We start from the raw sequence: 19033 nt of genomic DNA, 5'->3' as shown, positions 1-19033 counted from the left end.
AGCTGCTTTGGCAGGGGGGTTGGACCCCATGAGCTCTTGAGGTCCCTTCCAACCCCTACAATTCTGTGATTCTGGGATTTGGTTTCTTTTTTCCCAGGGAGAGGAGGAATTCAAGGATAAACGACTGGATTTTATGACCGAAGACTTGATGAATGTGAAGAAACGTTTGAGTGACATTCCCCAGGGAGTCATGGAATTTTTGAGGGAACTTTTGGAATGTGAAAAGCAAGGTTTTACCTCCTGGATCAAGACTGTAATAAAAGGTGGGGTGGCAGTCATCAGCTACAGCAACTAGGAGTCCACTTAGTCTTAGCCTATCTCTGCATCCAGTACAGTGTTAGGGGAATCAGAACAGAGAAATTCCTCAACTGCTTCTCTTACTTTTCTTTTTTTCTTCATTTTTTCCCCCCAGACAAGACAGAAATCCCTGTATTTGTGGAGCTGGCATCAATTTCTGCAGGTGAAAATGACATGGATGTCGACAGAGTGAGTTTCTTCCGTGATGCCGTGTCTGCTTCTGCCCCCATCATTTTAGACCTGAGCCCCACAGATGGGTTCGACCAGTTCTCTGAAGCTCTGTCTTTGATCACAGAAGCCATCACAAAAGACAGCAAACTTCCCAAGAAGCTGGTGAGTCTTCGATTCCCCTGGCCAAGAGTAAATAGGACGGTTACTGTGAGTCGGAGTTGCTCATGTGTAGGTGCTGGATGCTGTTCCAGATGGTATCCCTGGGACATTCTTGTGAGCCTGACAAGACCTGGGCAAAGTCTGTGGCCTTTTTGTATCAGATGACCTTACCCATGTGTGAAAGCAGCTGGTAGAGCCCCAGTAGATAGTTATGAGTAGGAGGAAATGAGTTCTGGAGCCTACAGTGTAGGATCACAGAACAATTGAGGGTGGGAGAGACTTCTGGAGATCATCTGATCTAAATCATCATCTTAAATTGCTGCAAGGTAGGGCAGTTATCTCATGGCCTCATCCAACTGGGTTTTGAGCATCTCCAAAGCGGGAAGACTCCAGAACCTGTTTCACAACTCGATAGAAAAGCTTCTGTTGTACAGAATCCCTTCTATTTGTGCCCTGGGCTGTCTCTGAGTCTTATGCTCTGCTCCCCAACAAAACCAGAGCAGAGAACAAGAGCTTCACCACATGCAAACCCTCTGGGGTGTTCTCATAGGTCTAACTCTGGAACTGTGTCTCCTCAGAAGCCATTGGAAATCCCATCCTCAGAAGGAATAGTCACAGAATCCTTACCTGCAGCAAATTTGGTGTGGGAGACTGTTGCTCTCTGTCCTTCCAGCTGGTTAGTGGGTTTCCCTTTGGCTCTTTTTTTCACAGAAAGATTCATGTGAAAACAGAGAGTGGATAAAGATGGTTCATGACTCTCATGGCTCTGTGGAGCGTTCTTCGATCTCTCAAGCCAGAAGCATCAGCAGAAATGGAATTTTTACTATCTCAGCACCTTCAAACTTCAAGGTAAAGGGTCCTCAGGAGGACACCTTGCATTTTTTTAATGTTACTGGAAGAAAGGATCTTTCTTCAAATACTTTTCTATCAGCAGTAGGTCTGCAGTTGCAGCTCGTATGGTCTCATACCACTCATTTCCTGTTAAACCTTGGCTGTTTTCATCGTAAAGCAGGTTTTTCTTTTCTCCAAGGGGAGTGGTGAAGCACATGGAGTCCTGATGTGCTTTGTATAAGGCCAGGCAGTGATGTTGGATGCTTTCTCTGCTTTCCAGGCTACGCTTGAAGACTGTGTCTCATTGCGAGTGCTGAATGACAGTGAGCAGAGCGCGTCTTCAACAGGCCAGAAGGACAAGAAATACAGTTTGTCTCAGCTCATGGAGCTCCAGAACAAGCTTATGTTGATGTCCACCAAGATTGAGCAAGGCAGAGAGGATACAAACCGTTTCCTGGAGGTCAGTCACCCTACCTGCCAACATCTACCTAAAAACGGTGGCTGCTGGGCTTGTGATTTTGCTGGAATTAGTTCTGGAAGACTCACCCATGACCTGCAGCTCTGGCCTTTCATGAGCAGAAGTGTTGCACTAGGATGATGCCCATTCCCCAGGCTACAGGAGTGGGATTTGCCTCCCTCAGCATTGTTCCCCACTGGTGGTACCGAACAGCCCATTCAAGACCTTTCATACTGAACTATGTGGTGACTCATAAAACAGGTTGGGTTGGAAAGGGCCTTTGAGGACCATGTAGTCCACCACCCCTTCCATGGACAAGGACACCTTTCACTAGATCAGGTTGCTCAAAGCCCCATCCAATGTAACTTTTGAATGCTGCTGCTGATGGGGCATCCATAACTTCAGTGAGCAGTGCTTCACCCTCTTTCAGCTTAAAACCACGTCTCTTGTCCTGTCAGTACAAGGTCTCTCTCCACCTTTCTAATCAGCTGTCCTTTTTTATTGAGCAGCCACAAGAACATCTCCCCAGCTCTACCACACCCAACTCAGTCTTTCTTCACAGCGGAGATGTTCCAGCCCTCTGACCATTCTTGTGCCCCTTTCTGGGCCTGCTCTAAGAGGTCCACTTCTGTCTTAGAATCATAGAATCATTTTGGTCAGAAAAGACCTTTAAGATCACTAAGACAACCATTAACCTAGCACTGCCAAGTCCAACCGCTAAACCATGTCCTGAAGCACCACATCTACATGTCTTTTACATCCCCCCAGCTATGGTGGCTCAACCACTTTCCTGGGCAGCATGTTGCAGTGATGGACAACCCTTTAAGTGAAGAAATTTTTCCTACTTTCCCATCTAAACCTTCCGTGGATTGTCCTGTCATTTGATACTTGAGAGAAGAGACCCAACACCCACCTCACTACAACCTTCTTTCAGGTCTCCCCGCAGCTTCCTCTTCTCAAGACTAAACAACCCCACTTCCCTCAGCTGCTCTTCATAAGACTTTTGCCAGCCCCTTTGCCAGCTCTGCTGTCCTTCTCTGGACACACTCCAGCAGCTCAGTGTCCTTGTAGTGAGGGGCCTGACACTAAACAAGGCAAGGTGTGGCCTCACCAGAGCCAAGAACAGGGGGGACAATCACTTCCTTATCCTGCTGGCCACACTATTCCTGATACAAGCCAGGATGCTGGTGGCCCCCTTGGCCACTTGGGCAGATTTCTTCTTACACCTGGATTAGACTAGGAGGTTCTTGTTCTGCCTTGCTGGTCTCCACTCTTCCTCATATGCTTTGGCACACGTGGCAGTTGGGAGCTCTTGCACTCTGAGAAAAAAGGTTCTTAAAGAAGCTTCCTGCTCTAATTGGTGCTCATTTTTGCACAAACCATTAAAAAGATTCACAGAATCACAGACTAGTAGGGTCTGGAATGAAATTCTGGAGATCATCTCTCTTCAGGTAGTGTAATCCCCCTGCTAAAGCAGGATCACCGAGAGAAGGTTGCACAGGCTCGTGTCCTGGCATGTTTTGAATGTCTCCAGAAAAGGAGACTCCACCATCTCCCTGGGCAGCCTGTCCTAGTGCTTTGTTCCCTCAAAGGGAAGAAAGTTTTCCTCACGTTCAGATGGAACTTTGTGCCCAGTGCCCCTGAAAATAATCCGGCCTCATCCTCTTGGAGCCTGCCCTTCAGATATTTATACGTATGGATCAGTGCCCCTCTCAGCCTTTCCTCATAGGAGAGATGCTCCTGTCCCCTCATCATCTTTGTCATCATTTTCTGGATTCTTTCCAGTAGTTCCCTCTCATTCTTGAACTGGGGAACCCAGAACTGGACCCAGAACTCCACATGTGGCCTTTGCCAGGGCAGAGCAGAGGGGGAGAAGAACCTCTCTCAACCTGCTGGCCACGCTCTTCTTGATGCACCCCAGGATCCCACTGACCGTCCCATTGACAGTGCTGGCTGCTGGAGAGGTTGTTGTCAAACAGAACTCCCAGGTCCTTCTCTGCGGTGCTGCTTCCCAGCCGGTCAACCCCTACCCTATACTGCTGCCTGGGGTTATTCTTCTCTAGATTAATGGGGAACCTACAACTGTACAGATGTCTGGAGGAGAGTGTGACCCCGAGCAGCGTCCAGAAGCTGTTGAAAACACGCTGTAGTACGAGATCCATTTCTCTGTCTTGTCTTTGTGTTACAGATACTGGGAAAAGTTGAAGCGGTTGGAAAGTTGTACCTGGAGCTTCTCAGTGTCAGCAACATCCTCTTCATCGACTGGAAGGCTGACATCTACTGCAATCCCCAGAAAAAGGTGAAAGTCTACACGGAGTTTGGAATTACTGGCATCCTTGTTCAGAGCACAGGACCCCTCCTTGAGGAGCTGGGCAACCTCTGTAAAGCCATGGAACTTTGCCTGGCAGAGTGGAAGAAGTACCTACAGACTCAGAGGGACACCTACTATCATCTCAACTTCTTCACTGCAAATCAGCTCTTCTATTTATGCAGCCAGCTGGCCAGAGTCCAGAAAGGCATCACAGAACCACAGGTGCTTACCATGCTTTCTGTCATCAAGCATGACATCAAAGAAGAAGATATCAAAAAAGCGCTGGAGGATGCGCTGATGACTCCTCTGGACTCTGTGAACACACCAGCAGGAGATGGGACGTCAGTCACATGGCATGACTACGTCATTCGCTTCCCCCAGTTGATCAAAAGCCTGGCTGAGTCAGGCTACGAGGAGTCAGTGGCTAAGGCAGCCTTGCAGAGCTGCCTGTCCAACTCACCCATCACAGAGCAGATGCTCATGGATTTTGCCTTCGAGCAGGGTGACAACAGGGAGTTGGTGAAAGAGCTCAGCGACCTGTATGAGGAGACAAGAGAAACCTTCCTGCAGAAGAGGAGGAAATTTAAGACCAGCAACACGGATGTCGACCAGGTTTCCTTCAGAACCCTGGCATGTGATGAGCTGGCCACTGCCTTTGAGAGTTTGCCATCTATTTATGACAAGGTGAATCTGCTCTGGGACGCCTACTCAAAGAGATTTGCTGGCCTGGTGTCTGATAAATACATAGGCTTGGATGTTTTTGGGGAGACACTGAAGCACTTGGCTGCTCTAGAAAGCACACACATTGAGAGAAGTTTGCCTGTGGGCTTCGAAGCAGGGAAGCCCCTTCTTGTCATGTGTAAGGAAGAGAAAATGTTACCAGACATGTTATTCATCTACCAACATGCTGTGACAGCACCTCTCCCGTCATATGATGAGGTCCTGGTGTGTACACCTGACACGGAGGAGGAGGAGGTGGAGCTGCTTGTCAGGAGAGCTCTTTCCCCAGGTTCCCAAGACCAGAAGATCTACTGCTTGCTGGGTGCTGATAAATTAGTTTATAAAGTTTCCAAACAGCTTGAGTCCCACTTCTTCCGCCTGGTGCAGACTTACAGCATCCCTGACTACAGGTTCATCATCTTCTGCAATGCCAAAGCCCAGAAATCCTATGTTATCACAGCCTTTGATGCCTACAGGGTGACTTCCCCCTGCTACTCCAAGACAGAAATCCGGACCTATCTGAAGAGACACCTCACAGTGCCACCTGGAACAGCCCCTGTCGCTCAAGCCTTTGAAGAGCCCTATCAGCAAAATGTGAAGTTTGTGTTTTCAGAGAAAGCAGGAATGGGTAAGTTTCCAGGGACTCCTACTCTCTGTTGGTTCTCAAACCGAGGTGGCAAGGTGATAGACCCTACTTTTGGGGAGAGATTTCCTTCTTTTGGCTCATTTGCAAGTGTAGAAGGGTGGATGATTGATGAACATCTTTTCCACTCCTTAGGAAAATCTCTCTTTGTGGACAACACCATTGGAAAGGTCTGTGCCCAGCTGCCTGGCACAGTGCTGCCTCACAAAACCATCAGGCTGATGGAGTCAGACATTGATTTCCAGTTCTTTGTGGAGGAGCTTTTGTCCATCAAGGAATCCATGACTGAAAATCAGCTCAGCATCTTCCACATAGATGTTTCTCCTGTGGTGAGTGCCTGGATCTGAAAGCAAACAGTAAGAGGTATTGAAACACAGAAGATCCTATAAACAGGGAGGCAGAGAAGGGGGGTGGAATCTGGAATCCAGCTCGATCAGAACAACAAGAGTGTTTTGGCAGAATTCTGCATGAATTTTGTCTGGTTTGGTTTTTTTGTTGTCCTGCACAGGTATCAAAGGGTCTCTACCAGCTGCTGATTCAGCTGTGCATCCTGCGGCACATCCGGAGTCCTGATGGCTTGGTCTGGAAGTGCAAACCCTCTCACCTTTACTTGATTGAGTACCTGGCAAAAGGGAAAGGTGTGAACAGTACGAGGAAGCAAGAGGTATTTGGGGGTCTGAGCTTGGATGGAGGAACTGTTCAGGCTGAACATGAGTAAATCTGAGCTCCCATGCCTCCACCAGAGCTGTTGCAGAGTTTAAGGTCTTGCTCTCCAGTGGGTTGATGTCTCACCTACTTAGAAGCAACCAGGACAAACGTGTCTCTACTTCAAGTGAAATATCAGGCTCTTCACTCTGTGAATTGTGATTTTTCATCACAATTTTTCTGTCACTTGAATCTCACACATTTTTAAAGCCTGTTAGCAGCTGAGCCATGCTTTAGAGTTACTGAAGGTGTGAAATGCAGCCCAGATTCAATAATGCTTGATCATTCATCTGTGGTTCTTCACCATATCTTGAATCTCAGATGTGTTCATATTCCTCCACCTCCAGAAAGATTTAGTGGAACAAGAGAATCTGCAAAAGGAGGCAAAAAGATTACCCAAGCCAGGGCAGAATGTTGGGCAAGGCAGACCTTAATGGTTATAGGGAATCCACTTGAAGGCTTGGAGAAATCTTGGCCTTTCTACATTTTTTCCCCAGCTTGCTGGAACCACTTTTGACCGTGGGGAAATCACACACACACACACACACACACACACACACAAAGGTGGGTTGATGATGTAGGCAAATGTAGGATGATGTAGGATGGGGAACAGTCCTCATGGTGATTTGTGTCCTCTTGCTTTTATTAGGTGTCCATTGAAATGGAAGAAACAATTCTGGATCTTTTCCCCACTGTGGAGTGTGTATCACCGCTGCGGGGACTCAGCTTGCTGGGAGATCCCAGCTCTGCTTCTCCTGTGGAACTGAGGGTGGAACAATTTGACCGGGACAAGCTCAAAAGTGAAGCTTTCCAAAGGTCCTACCAATACCTCAGCAGATACAAACAGAAGGAAAACCTCGACCACTTCACTTTTTCCCCCCATAGAACTGAAGGGACAGAGAAAGAATGCCTGGAGTGCTTGATGGAGTTCTGTGGGAGAAGCAACCCCTCCTGGATGGAGCTCAGCAACTTCACGCGCTTTCTGAGCTGGCAGCTCAGAAAATGTGAGAAATCAGTCTTCTGCAGCCCGGTGGTAGGAGATCAGTTCTGTGGTTTCAAAACCTTCGTTGTCAAGTTCATGATCACCATGTCAAAGGACTTCGCCACGCCTTCCCTCGACCTGTCTGATGAAAGTGTGCTGGATGAGGGGGCGAAGGAGACGGACAGTGTTTTGAGAAAGTACCAGCTAAGGCGCAGGTGGGAGCAGGAGTCCCACCCTTACATAGTCTTCCATGCTGAGGATGATTCCATGGAGTTTCTGGGGTTTCATATCAACCAGAACCTTGATGTCATTGATGCTTATACCCAGGCTGTTTTGGAGAAGGCAGTTATGAGCAAGAATTTGTACAAGACCTTGGAACATCAGAATGTGCCTTTCAATAAGAAATTTGAAAGCTTATCCAGACCTGAGCAGTTGGAGACCCTCTGCAGAGTCTTCGGTGTGAAATGCCAGAAAGATCCAGATCCTTTGTACCAGCTGACGCTGGACAACACCATGAAGATGTTGGCTATTCACCTGCGGTTCCAGTGTGGGATCCCTGTGATAATCATGGGCGAAACTGGTTGTGGGAAGACAAAGCTGGTGGAGTTCATGTGCAACCTGCAAAGGGCGGGCAGGGGAGTTCAGAATATGATGGTGGTGCGCGTTCACGGTGGCACCACCTCCAAGAACATACAGCAGAAGGTAAGGCAGGCCATTGAGCTCGCACATACCAATGAAAAAGAACACAATATAGACACAGTGCTCTTTTTTGATGAAGCAAACACCTCAGAGGCCATCTACGTGATCAAAGAAGTGCTGTGTGACCGCAGCATCGACGGGAAGCGGATTCCCACTGACCGCTTAAAAGTGGTGGCTGCTTGCAACCCTTACAAAAGGCACACCAAGGGCACCATAGAGAAACTGGAGAAAGCTGGCTTGGGATACCGAGTCCGGAGTGAAGACACCCCAGAGAAGCTGGGTTACATTCCTTTGCGGCAGTTGGTGTATCGGGTGCAGCCCCTCCCTCCCAGTTTATTACCTCTGGTCTGGGATTTTGGGGAGCTGAACGAGAAGACGCAGAGCCTGTACATCAGGGAGATTGTGAAGTCTGCCATGAAGACCAAGATCCCCAGAGAAAACCTGGACGTCTTCACCAATGTCATTTCAGCCTCCCAGAAGTTCCTGAGAGAGAGGAAGGACGAATGCAGAATTGCCAGCCTCCGGGATATAGACCGCTGCATGAAGATAGTGCTCTGGTTTTATCAGTTAAGAGACCTGCTTTTCCATGAGATCAACAAGAAAAGGCAGCACAAGGAGGAACTGGAACCAACCTTAAATGATGCACAAAGGGCTTTGGCCCTTTCGGTAGGGGTCAGCTATTACATGTCTCTGGAAAGCCGACAAGAATACCTGGATGTGGTTGCAAAATGCTTCTCAGTCCCTGCATCCTGGCTACAGCAAGAAATGGAGCTGTGCCAAGAGGTATTTCTTGATAACCTCTCCATTAATAAAGCGACAGCTTGTAACAAAGCTCTGAGGGAGAACATCTTCATGATGGTGGTGTGCATGGACCTCCGAGTGCCACTCTTTCTGGTTGGGAAGCCGGGAAGCTCCAAGTCTCTATCCAAAACCATCGCTGTCAATGCCATGAAAGGCACCATGTCTGGAAGCCCGCTGCTCAAAAGATGCAAAGAAGTCCAGCTGCTTTCCTTCCAGTGCAGCCCCCTTTCAAAACCAGAAGGCGTCATCTCCACTTTCCGACAATGTGCTCAGTTCCAGAAGGGCAAGAACCTGGATGAGTTTGCATCCGTGGTTCTCCTGGATGAAATTGGGCTTGCAGAAGACTCTCCTGATATGCCATTGAAGACACTGCATCCTCTTCTGGAAGATGGATGTGTTGATGATGAGAAGCCAGAGGCTTACAAGAAAGTTGGGTTTGTGGGCATCTCCAATTGGGCCTTGGACCCTGCAAAAATGAACAGGGGCCTCCTTGTCTTTCGGACTGACCCTGACAAGGAAGAGCTTGTGAGGACCGCCAAAGGCATCTGCGCCGACCAACCCAACCTTGAAAGGATTGAGCATTTGTTCCCCATTCTGGCAAACTTCTACTGCAACGTGCTGCAAACACAGGAGACTGAGTTCTTTGGGCTCCGGGATTTCTACAGCTTAATCAAAATGATCGCGGCCTACATGCAGGACAGGAGGCATAGGTCTCAAGAGGAACTCCTTGTAAGGGCCATCCAGAGAAATTTTGGAGGCTCCAGAGATCTCTGTCCTCTGCGTATCTTCCAGGACTGCACCAGAGAGATATGCCTTACCCAGGTGAGGAAACCAAGCTGCATTCGTCTGCTGAAGGAAAACATCGCCAAACAGCAAGTGGGATTCATGTCCCGTTACCTCCTGCTGCTGACCACCAACAATGCTGCCTTCCAGATCATCCAGATGACAGGGCTTGTAGATGCTGACAACTGTGACATTATATTTGGTTCTGGTTTCCCACGGGACCAGGATTATTCCCAGGTGTGCTGCTCTGTGAACAGGGTGAAGATCTGCATGGAGATGGGCCGGCCCGTTGTCCTCCTCAACATACAGAACCTTTATGAGAGCCTTTATGATACTCTCAATCAATGCTTTGTCAGCCTGGGGGGCAATTACTATGTTGACCTGGGTCTTGGCACTCACAGGGTGAAGAGCCGCGTGAAGGAGGAGTTCCGGCTGATTGTCATAGAGGAGAAGAACGTGGTCTACACGCAGTTCCCCACCCCTCTGCTGAGCCGTCTGGAGAAGCACTGCTTGGACATGGACACCATCCTCAGCCAGCAACAGCAAGACCTAAAGCTGGACCTGGATGAATGGACCAAAGGGTTTGTTGACATCAGGAACCCCGATTTGCTCAGGGACTGGTCCCACACCCTCAGTCCCAAGGAACATGATGTCTTTGTCGGCTTCAGCGAGGACACTTCTGCCACCGTTGTGCTGGAGAGCTCTCAGCATGTTCACTGCAGAGGCTATGAGCCCTATGGAGAGCCGGTCTTCTCCACTGCCAAAAGCAAACTGGTGGAGTGTGCCACTCCTGACTCAATCTTTCGCCTGAAGTACTCTGCCCTGGAGGATGCTGAGCACATCCAGGACCTGTATTTCTTTAAGCAGAAGCACAACAGCCTGGCCAGCCTCTTGAGTGAGACAGTGAACCAACAGGAGGAAGATGGAGCCACTGGGCTGTGTCTGCAGGTACTTGTGCTTGGCTGTGAAATGCCTTTTTCTCCTTCATGGTCATCTACACACAGGGCAGACCCCACCCTTCCTTCCTTGGGAGGCTGGTGGGATCTGCTCAGCTCTGGCTCAGGCTGAGATCCTCAAGGCACCACTGGAGATGCCACCTGGTTGAGGCAGCAGAATGACAAGTTTTGATTTCCCTTTCTTACTGCAGGTTTCTACCCATGCCAGGCTGTTGAACCAGAAAGATCTAGAGGTGCTGGGGAAGACACTCAATCTCCAAGGTCCAATCCACTGCCTCTTCCTGAGGCAGTTCGATACCGAGCAGGCTTTCCGCCAGGACCTCAGGTGAGCTCTACGGTTTCTCTCCCTTCCCCTTGCAGGTCCTTTCCACTTCTCACAGTGCTTTGGGGTGGGGTGAGACCTTTCTAGAAGAAAGCATTAAAAAGGGCCATTTCCTTGCAGGAACTTCTTCAGAGGGCCACAAGAAGCCAGACTGCTCCTCGTCCAGTTTCATTTTGATGAGCCACAGAGCAGCAAAAGACTCCTGGCCTGTGCCAAGTGAGCAGCCCTTCCTCAGCCTGTCTTCCTCCTTCCTCTATCCCCATTCATCCTTCCTTCTAATTTTTCCTCCCTTCCCTTCCCTTCCCTTCCCTTCCCTTCCCTTCCCTTCCCTTCCCTTCCCTTCCCTTCCCTTCCCTTCCCTTCCCTTCCCTTCCCTTCCCTTCCCTTCCCTTCCCTTCCCTTCCCTTCCCTTCCCTTCCCTTCCCTTCCCTTCCCTTCCCTTCCCTTCCCTTCCCTTCCCTTCCCTTCCCTTCCCTTCCCTTCCCTTCCCTTCCCTTCCCTTCCCTTCCCTTCCCTTCCCTTCCTCAACCCAAGAAAGGAGTTTCAGATGGCTGCAGGGTTTGGTGGAGAGGGAGATTAACCCTCCTGGAAGGAGGAGATTCAGGTGTTGCTTGGCGAGATAAAAGCAGAAGAGTCTGGGATTAACCAGGGCTGACATTCTGGTGGTGCTTCCAGGTACTGCATCACAGACGAGCGGAGGAGCTCAGCCAGCCCCCACCTGCTGCACGTCGTGCTGATCACTAAAGTCCCACGGGTGCTGGGAGGGTGCAGCTACCTGGCCTTTGACAGTGGTAAGGTTGTGCTCACTACTTTCAGTCAGGAATAGTGTGTGTGTGGGGGGGAAGGTGAAGACATGCAGAAAAGATACCTCTTGCTGTCTTCCTGCCCTGCTTGTCTGGTAAGGAAGACAACTGGCTGGATGGCCGGGCCCTAAGGGTGAACCAAATCCAGCTGGAGGCCGGTCACGAGTGGCGTCCCCCAGGGCTCAGTCCTGGGTCCAGTCTTGTTCTAAATCTTGATCAATGGCCTGGATGAAGGGATTGGATGCTCCCTCAGTCAGTTTGCAGATGACACTGAGCTGGGAGGAGGTGTGGATCTGCCTGAGGGTGGGGAGGCTCTTCAGAGGGATCTGAACAGACTGGACCGATGGGCTGAGACCAACGGGATGAAGTTTAACATGGCCAAGTGTAGAGTGCTGCACATGGGACAGAACAACCCCCTGCAGCGCTACAGGCTTGGGGGAGACTGGCTGGAGAGCTGTCAGGAAGAGAAGCACCTGGGGGTGTTGGTTGACACCAGGCTGAACATGAGCCAGCAGTGTGCCCAGGCAGCCAAGAAGGCCAATGGCATCCTGGCTTGTATCAAAACCAGTGTGGCCAGTAGGTCTGGGGAGGTGATTGTGCCCCTGGACTGGGCACTGGTGAGGCTGCACCTCGAGTACTGTGTGCAGTTCTGGGCTCCTCACCATCAGAAGGACATTGAGGTCCTGGAGCAAGTGCAGAGAAGGGCAACCAGGCTGGGGAAGGGGCTGGAGGGCAAATCCTCTGAGGAGCAGCTGAGGGAGCTGGGGGTGTTGAGCCTGGAGAAGAGGAGGCTGAGGGGAGACCTTATCACCACCTACAACTACCTGAAGGGAGGTTGTGGAGAGGTGGGATGGTCTCTTCAGCCAGGGGACAGAAGATAGAATGAGGGGAAATGACATGAAGCTGGGCCAGGGCAGGTTTAGATTGGAGATTAGAAACAAATGTTTTCCTGAAAGAGTTGTCAGGGCTGGAACAGGCTGCCCAGGGAGGGGCTGAGTCACCTTCCCTGGGTGTGTTCAAAAAAAGGGTAGATGAGGTGCTCAGGGATCTGGTTTAGCTTAGGATGGGAATGGTTGGACTGGATGATCTTCAGAGGTCTCTTCCAACCTTGTGACTCTTGTGAATCTTGTGATTCTGTGAATCCAAGTAGCCAGGCTTGGTGTTGTTCCAAATGGCTGATGCACAAAAAGAGGGAAGATGAACTGATCCACCTGCTTGCCCCTCCAGGTGAATGGAAGTCCATCCACTTGGATGACCTGATGCCCCCAGAGCACTTTAAGGCCAATCTTGGCCAGCTCTCCAAAATGACCGTTGCTGAGATTTTCAGCAGCAGCTCCCTGCAGCACGTCCCAACAGGTAAGAAGTCTCTCCCCATTGCTGTCCCTTCCAGAAACCCACTGGCCCATCTTCTGATGTCACGTCGCCCCCTCCCCCCCCCCCCCCATGGATAGGAATGAAGCTGGATCATGCTGCATCATCCCAAGCTGTGGGTCCCAGGAGCACCTTCTGCTTTTGAGGTCTTCACAGCAATGCAGCCTTTGCTTCCTGATGGGAAAATTGGGATGGCTAACTCTGTGTGGGTCCCTGAATCAATGTTCTTACTTAGAGGTTGCCAGACAATTGCTCCCCAGTCTGAGGGTTGCCTGAAATCAGGAAGCTCATACCAGGCAGTTGGGTGGCTTCCACCCCAGTGCTATTTTATTTCTCTCCATTGACTGCCAAGGCACTCCCAAAACCCCCTGTGTATGGAAGTATCTCTTGTTGGGGTTAGAACAGCTGAGTCATGTGGTTGATTGTGATTTCAGGTTCTACAGAGGATTCTGTGGTGCTGGGATGCCTTGCTGAGTCTGGTCTTTACCCAGAGGAAAATGTATGTTTTGAGGTTTTTTTAAAATATGTTTGGTTTTATTTTCTCCTCATTTTAGTTGCATGTCATTGTGCAAGAGGTGGCTTGGGCATCAACAGATAGTTGGGGATCTGCTTTGAGATCTCCTTGCTTGGGCTGGTACCTTGCCATAGAAAAGAATAGCTGCAGGTCTTCCTGGGTCACATTGTGATGGTGAAGTAGGGGTCCCCACTGGGGCAAAGACCAAAGGTGTGTCCCTCTATGCCCTGGGGACTGCATTAACCAGCACTCTTTTGGGATGGTAAGATAGGTAAGGACCCTGGAGCCCTCTGTGCTAAGTTCTGGAGAAGATGAATACACATCCCAGGGCAAGTGTCCCCAAGGCAAATGAGACCAAAGTAGGACTGAGCAACAAACTGACCTCCAGTCTTTTCCAGCCCCAGTTCCTCAATGTCAACACAATGATCAGACAGAACATCCAGAAGGCTGTGATCCAGCTGGAGGACAAAAGGGACAACAGCCGGCGTCCAGTGGAGAGAATCAAGATCCTTCACAACTTGCTCTCCCACACTCAGAGTAGCGGTACGTGTTGAGTACAGAGAACTACAAGTGTCTCCTTTACGCACGTTGCAAGTCATATGGCAAGAAGATGATGATGGGTGGGTTAAGGACCATTTCTGGTGTCCCTTAAAGTCAAGGTGGGTGGAGAAGCACCCAACGGAAAAATGATGAGGCTTGCATGGGGTCTCCTTCATCTTTTGGAACAGTCACTCATGTTTATGATCAGAAGATGTAGTAAACCTTAAGGCTTCACTGCATCCCAGACACAGGTCACTTGCCGATGGAAGTTGATTTCTGTGTAAGACTAATTAAGAAAACCCAAGGTGGTGTGACTTCTGAGTGGAAAACTGTGGCAACCCAACCCCCTTGCAGGTTTTTAACTGAGTCTCCCACTTGGAGATGAGCACCAGGAGGATTTTAACCAGCACTGGTTTATGATTAGTTTCTAGCTGCTTTATAACCACCCTGAAGAAGAGAATTTGTTGCCTCCTCCGAGAACGAGAGAATCTCACCCAAGAGCCAAGGGGATGGATTTACCGCAGAGCCCTCTCTACTGAATTCATCCTGGAAGACACATCTTTCAGGTAGAGCTGGCTGTGAGACACCTCCCAAATAATCAAGTCGTTCTGCTCCTAAAACTGCTCTGGATGAAGTGTGTGGCACCTTGTTTAATGACTGAGACACGAGAACAGAGAAGTGTCTAAACATGTGGGGGGTTTTCCCAGCCTAGAGCAAGGATGGGGCTTGCTGAAAAGTCATCATCAGCCTCAGTAGGGTAAAGAAATCATGAAGAGCACTCTTGATTTTGAGGAAGGGCTTCTCTGCAAGCAAAGAACCTTGGTTGACTGTGAGATTGTATAGTTGGAGCAAAGGTTGGACATCCACATTTAGCCTCTTCAGAAGTGGTTGCGTTGGCTTGGTTAACTTGTGGATCTTCAAGACCAACTCTGTCCCATGGGCAGGGGAGGGTTTCTTGGTGGGCAGCAGGGCAGCAATATAATGAGTTGTGTCATCTTCTTTTTCAGGCAGGCGCTCTGGATGCACCTGGAAGACATCTTAGCAAACGCCTTTGCCCAAATTCTTGCAGTGGTGGATGCCAACAACAACCTGGATCACCTGTCTCAAGGCTCTCCTCTCACAGAACTGTGGCTCCAGATGTTTGAAAAAGAAGCATTCCTAAAAATTAAATTCACCAGGAAGTAAGCAGAGGGGTGTAAACGAGGTGGTTGTGGTTGTGGTTGTGGTTGTGGTTGAGGTGAGGTAGTTTTCCTTAGGAGAGTAGAAGCTGGTGTTGGTAGTGAAACTCTACCTCATGCTTGAGGTGCAGATGTTTGCAGCCTCACCATGTGAGCTCTTGGGTGTGAAGGCACTGGCACCAAAATTCTCTCCAGTTTTATAAATCCTCTTAGAGAGAGGACACATCAGTGGCAGTCAAGAACTTCTCTGAGGTGGTCCATCTCTGGACATCTCCGGTCATTTGCACTTTTTAATTGCCTGGAACAGGCTGCCCAGGGAGGGGGTTGAGTCACCATCCCTGGATGTGTTCAAAAAAAGGGCTGATGAGGTACTTAGGGATCTGGTTTAGCTCAGGATGGGAATGGTTGGGCTTGATGATCTTCAAAGTTCTTTTCCAACCTTGTGATTCTGTGATTCTCTCTCTGTTGTTTGAATTCCAGGGCACCAAATGCTAAGATTTCTGTGTTGTCAATGACTGAAGACCCCAACACCTCCCTCTTCTGCCAGTTCCCATTCAGCTGGGTTTTGAAAAGCTACCTGGATGACATCTGGGAGAGAGTCTATCATAGGAAAGGTAACGTCAGGCTTTCCAGGGGAAGTGAAGCTGCCAGAGATATATATCCTTAGCAGGAGTGTGGTGGTTCAGCCCCAACCAGTGGCTGAGTACCACATGCTGCTCACTCCTGAAGGAGAAACAGGCAGAGTCTCCGTATGCACCTGGGATAAGGACAGTTTACTGACATAATCACCATGAAAGAACAGTAACAGCACAGAGAACCTTATTGACCCGATGTTACCAGAGTACTGCCTGACACCAGGACCAACCTGACACACCAGGCACCTTTGGACGGCCCTGGAGGCACCAAGGAGTGCCCCTCCCCTCTCCTTGGTGGGGAAGTGGTGTGGAAAACAGCCCCTGGGCTAACTCAGCTCACCGGTGCTGGCTGCTGGGGGGTGTTAATTCTGATCTGGCCAGAACCAGGACAAGGAAGAACCACGAGGCCTGTGCTCCTCACTCAAAGGACCCAGAACTGCGTTGTACACCCTTTCCACATCCTATCTCCTCGTGCACTGTCCCCCTTCACCTGTGGCCTGACATTCAGCCACACGCCCACCTCAGCCTTACCAAGGACCTCCCGCTTGCCACTGTGTGGCCATAACTCTCTTCTCTGTCTTTTCTAGATCAACCCAAGAAGCCAACAAAGGAAGTGGCTACATTCTACCAAAGCTTTATTGAGAACGTGGTGATGCCAGATGGCAGCAATCCAGACACCCTACGCTGTTACGCCAACGACTTTCTCAGGATGGCTTTTCCTGGGCAAGATGTCTCCATCTATAAGGTGAGCAGGGTTGAGCAGAGCACTGTCTTCAGCTGGCATTGGCTTTTGCCCTAGTACTGTTCTTCCTGGATAAATTTGATGTTCTTAATAAGCCTTTCCTTGTGCTGCTTGTGGCGTCTCCTAAACTGTTGTGAGCATTTGTCCTTAATTCCACTTCAAGAACTATTTTGGAAGGGAAATTTCCTATGGGATGCCACAGCAATGCCAAAGCATCCCACCTTGCTGGTTGTTTTCAGCAGAAATAACATTCTTTGCTTTACACACAGATTCTATCAAAAGTTTTCCTAGCCAGTGCAAAGCAACTCTGCTCCTCTGTGGGCAGAGGGGAAATGGCCTTCAGTCCAATCTGGCTTCACATGGAATATTTCTACCTCCGAGACGATTATCACCTCTTCATTGACATAGCAAAAAGCAACGACACTGTCATAAGTGAGCTGCTGGCAATGTATGAGAGGAACCCCCCAGAAATGGTGAGCAAAAAGCTGTCTTTGCAGTCTACCCCTTCTCCTAGGTATGGCATTTGGAGTGATGGTCTTCAAAACCTCCATCGTTTTGCTCCACCCCCGTGATTTATAAGGCACCCTTTTGTTTCTATCGCTCTAGTTATCACGTTGATGTCCCCTTAGCCACTTTTTGACCCTAGAACTGGGTGAGATTCATTGTGTCACCTTTCAGTGGTGGGCCCCAGTTCCTTAGCTTGCCATGTCAATGTGGAGGTGTCCACATCCCTCCTAAGATACACATTGCTTGGAGCACCAAGCTAAGGTTGTGACTCCCAAGATCCTTCTTTCTCCAAGGTGCAGTTGGGCTCATCCAAGTTCTTCCTCGTTTCCAGATGCCATAACTTCACCCCTAAGAATCCATTGCTTTCTAACTTAGCCTTGTTAACTACTTCTAAAGGTAGAAGAGCATCCAGTGATAGAATATTCCTTCCCTCTGTGCCACCGACCAGCACAGTAAGTTCTTTAACTAGACTCCTGCTTTGTTTGTGCTTGCAAATGTCATTTCAGTTTCTCACTCTTGATGCCTTAAACATTCTCCTGAAGAAAGTGCAACCATCTGAAGATGGACTTTTGCCCTTTGATGCCTGTCTAGAGTGGCTCAAAAGCATCAGGTCCATTAAGCCCTGGGTGGAGTGGATCAGTCTGGACAACTACCAGCTTGAGTTCTACCAGGAGAAGAAGAAACTCCTAGAGAGTGTGCTGTAAGTTAAGTCCCTCTCTATTGACAGTAGTGCAATCAATCTTTCTGACCTCTGAAGGTCAGGAGAGCTGAAGCCACCATCCTCTTATGGAGCATAAGTCCCAAGCCTTCCAACTGTCCAAGGCTTCCTTGTCCTTCCTCATTACCACTATTGTCAAAGTGGCTTCAGATGTAGCTGGTGGAGGTTTCACCATGACCAAATTGTTTAATTCTGGTGGAACTTCACCTTGAATACTTCGTGGTGCCAAAATGCTTTCTGGAGTGAGACAAGTAGGTCTTTCCAGAGACAAGACACAGCAGTTGGCTGACAGTTTCAGGGTCACCCAGGGTGCGTTGAAACAAGCAGAACAGGCAGGACCATGCCATATCTTTCTTTAATGCTATCTCAGAAGGTCTGTGTCCTTAAGTGACCACAGACTACCTGGGATGAGACAGAGAAATACTGGCAGGAAAGGACCTTGGGAGGTCTCTGGTCCAACCTAATTGTCATTCTTTGGGGGGGGGGTGTTTTGCAGACATCGCTGGACCTGCACAAACATTGTCTATATGTTGATTGACCACCTGTTGCACAACGAGACACAAATAGAGGAGAAACTCCTGAGGCTCGTGGTGAAGCAGTTCATCTTCCTTTGGAACGTAGGTGTTTTCTGGACCAGCTCAGAGCTGTGAAGCTTGGGAGGGATCTTCTCTTCCAGCAAACCTCTAGTCCCAGTTGTAGGTAGGGTTGAAAAACACCATCCAAGAAACAAACACAGTTTGGATTCAGAAATGAAAATGAGGGTTTAAAATCAAGGAAGGCTTCCTTGGAAATCTGAAAGAGTTGATCCAGGCTGTTCAACCTCAGAGGTCCACAGAGACATCCAGACGTGGATTTACTTAAACCTGTAATCCAGCCCTTTGCCCTTGCAGCACTAACATCCCATAATGCCTGTTCTCCATGCGCCAGAGAGTCATTTCTGCTGAACTGACACCCTGTGTTTGTCTTTTGCAGCGCCTCTATGCAACCCCAGGATCTGAGCCAGAGAAGACTTTTGATTTAGTGACCAAAGTGCTGAAGAAATGCAATGAAAATGCTGACGTCGTCTATCTGGTGTAAGTCCAACATGAGAAAGTCGACTTTGGGGTACTTCTCCATCAATGCCACCTTTGGAAAGGGTGGGGGGAATATGTCTGTACTAGGGGTAAACCTCTTTGGGCCAAAGGGTAG

The 19033-nt window shown here is 49.2% G+C and overlaps 1 protein-coding gene across 1 annotated transcript in view; it reads left to right on the top strand.

Annotated features, from left to right (window-relative positions):
* The window catches only part of LOC311200933 (E3 ubiquitin-protein ligase rnf213-alpha-like), a gene marked incomplete at its 5' end in the record, with an annotated part of 45017 nt that overhangs the window by 10845 nt on the left and 15139 nt on the right, over positions 1 to 19033 (top strand). Inside the window, 21 exons of the mRNA XM_084275236.1 lie at positions 98 to 263; positions 413 to 630; positions 1339 to 1476; positions 1739 to 1918; positions 4104 to 5574; positions 5725 to 5918; positions 6098 to 6253; positions 6944 to 10507; positions 10707 to 10840; positions 10958 to 11053; positions 11513 to 11628; positions 12868 to 12996; positions 13826 to 14068; positions 14490 to 14631; positions 15073 to 15246; positions 15724 to 15857; positions 16466 to 16623; positions 16890 to 17093; positions 17670 to 17827; positions 18342 to 18462; positions 18818 to 18918. Coding sequence (XP_084131362.1) covers positions 98 to 263; positions 413 to 630; positions 1339 to 1476; positions 1739 to 1918; positions 4104 to 5574; positions 5725 to 5918; positions 6098 to 6253; positions 6944 to 10507; positions 10707 to 10840; positions 10958 to 11053; positions 11513 to 11628; positions 12868 to 12996; positions 13826 to 14068; positions 14490 to 14631; positions 15073 to 15246; positions 15724 to 15857; positions 16466 to 16623; positions 16890 to 17093; positions 17670 to 17827; positions 18342 to 18462; positions 18818 to 18918 — 7997 coding nt within the window. The remainder of the gene's footprint in view (positions 1 to 97; positions 264 to 412; positions 631 to 1338; positions 1477 to 1738; positions 1919 to 4103; positions 5575 to 5724; positions 5919 to 6097; positions 6254 to 6943; positions 10508 to 10706; positions 10841 to 10957; positions 11054 to 11512; positions 11629 to 12867; positions 12997 to 13825; positions 14069 to 14489; positions 14632 to 15072; positions 15247 to 15723; positions 15858 to 16465; positions 16624 to 16889; positions 17094 to 17669; positions 17828 to 18341; positions 18463 to 18817; positions 18919 to 19033) is intronic.

The sequence above is a fragment of the Gallinula chloropus genome (genome assembly GCF_964237585.1).
Source record: "Gallinula chloropus genome assembly, chromosome: 25".
Classification (NCBI taxonomy): domain Eukaryota; kingdom Metazoa; phylum Chordata; class Aves; order Gruiformes; family Rallidae; genus Gallinula; species Gallinula chloropus.
The sequence above is the reverse complement of the archived record's forward strand: the minus strand, read 5'-3'. Positions and strand labels throughout refer to the sequence as shown.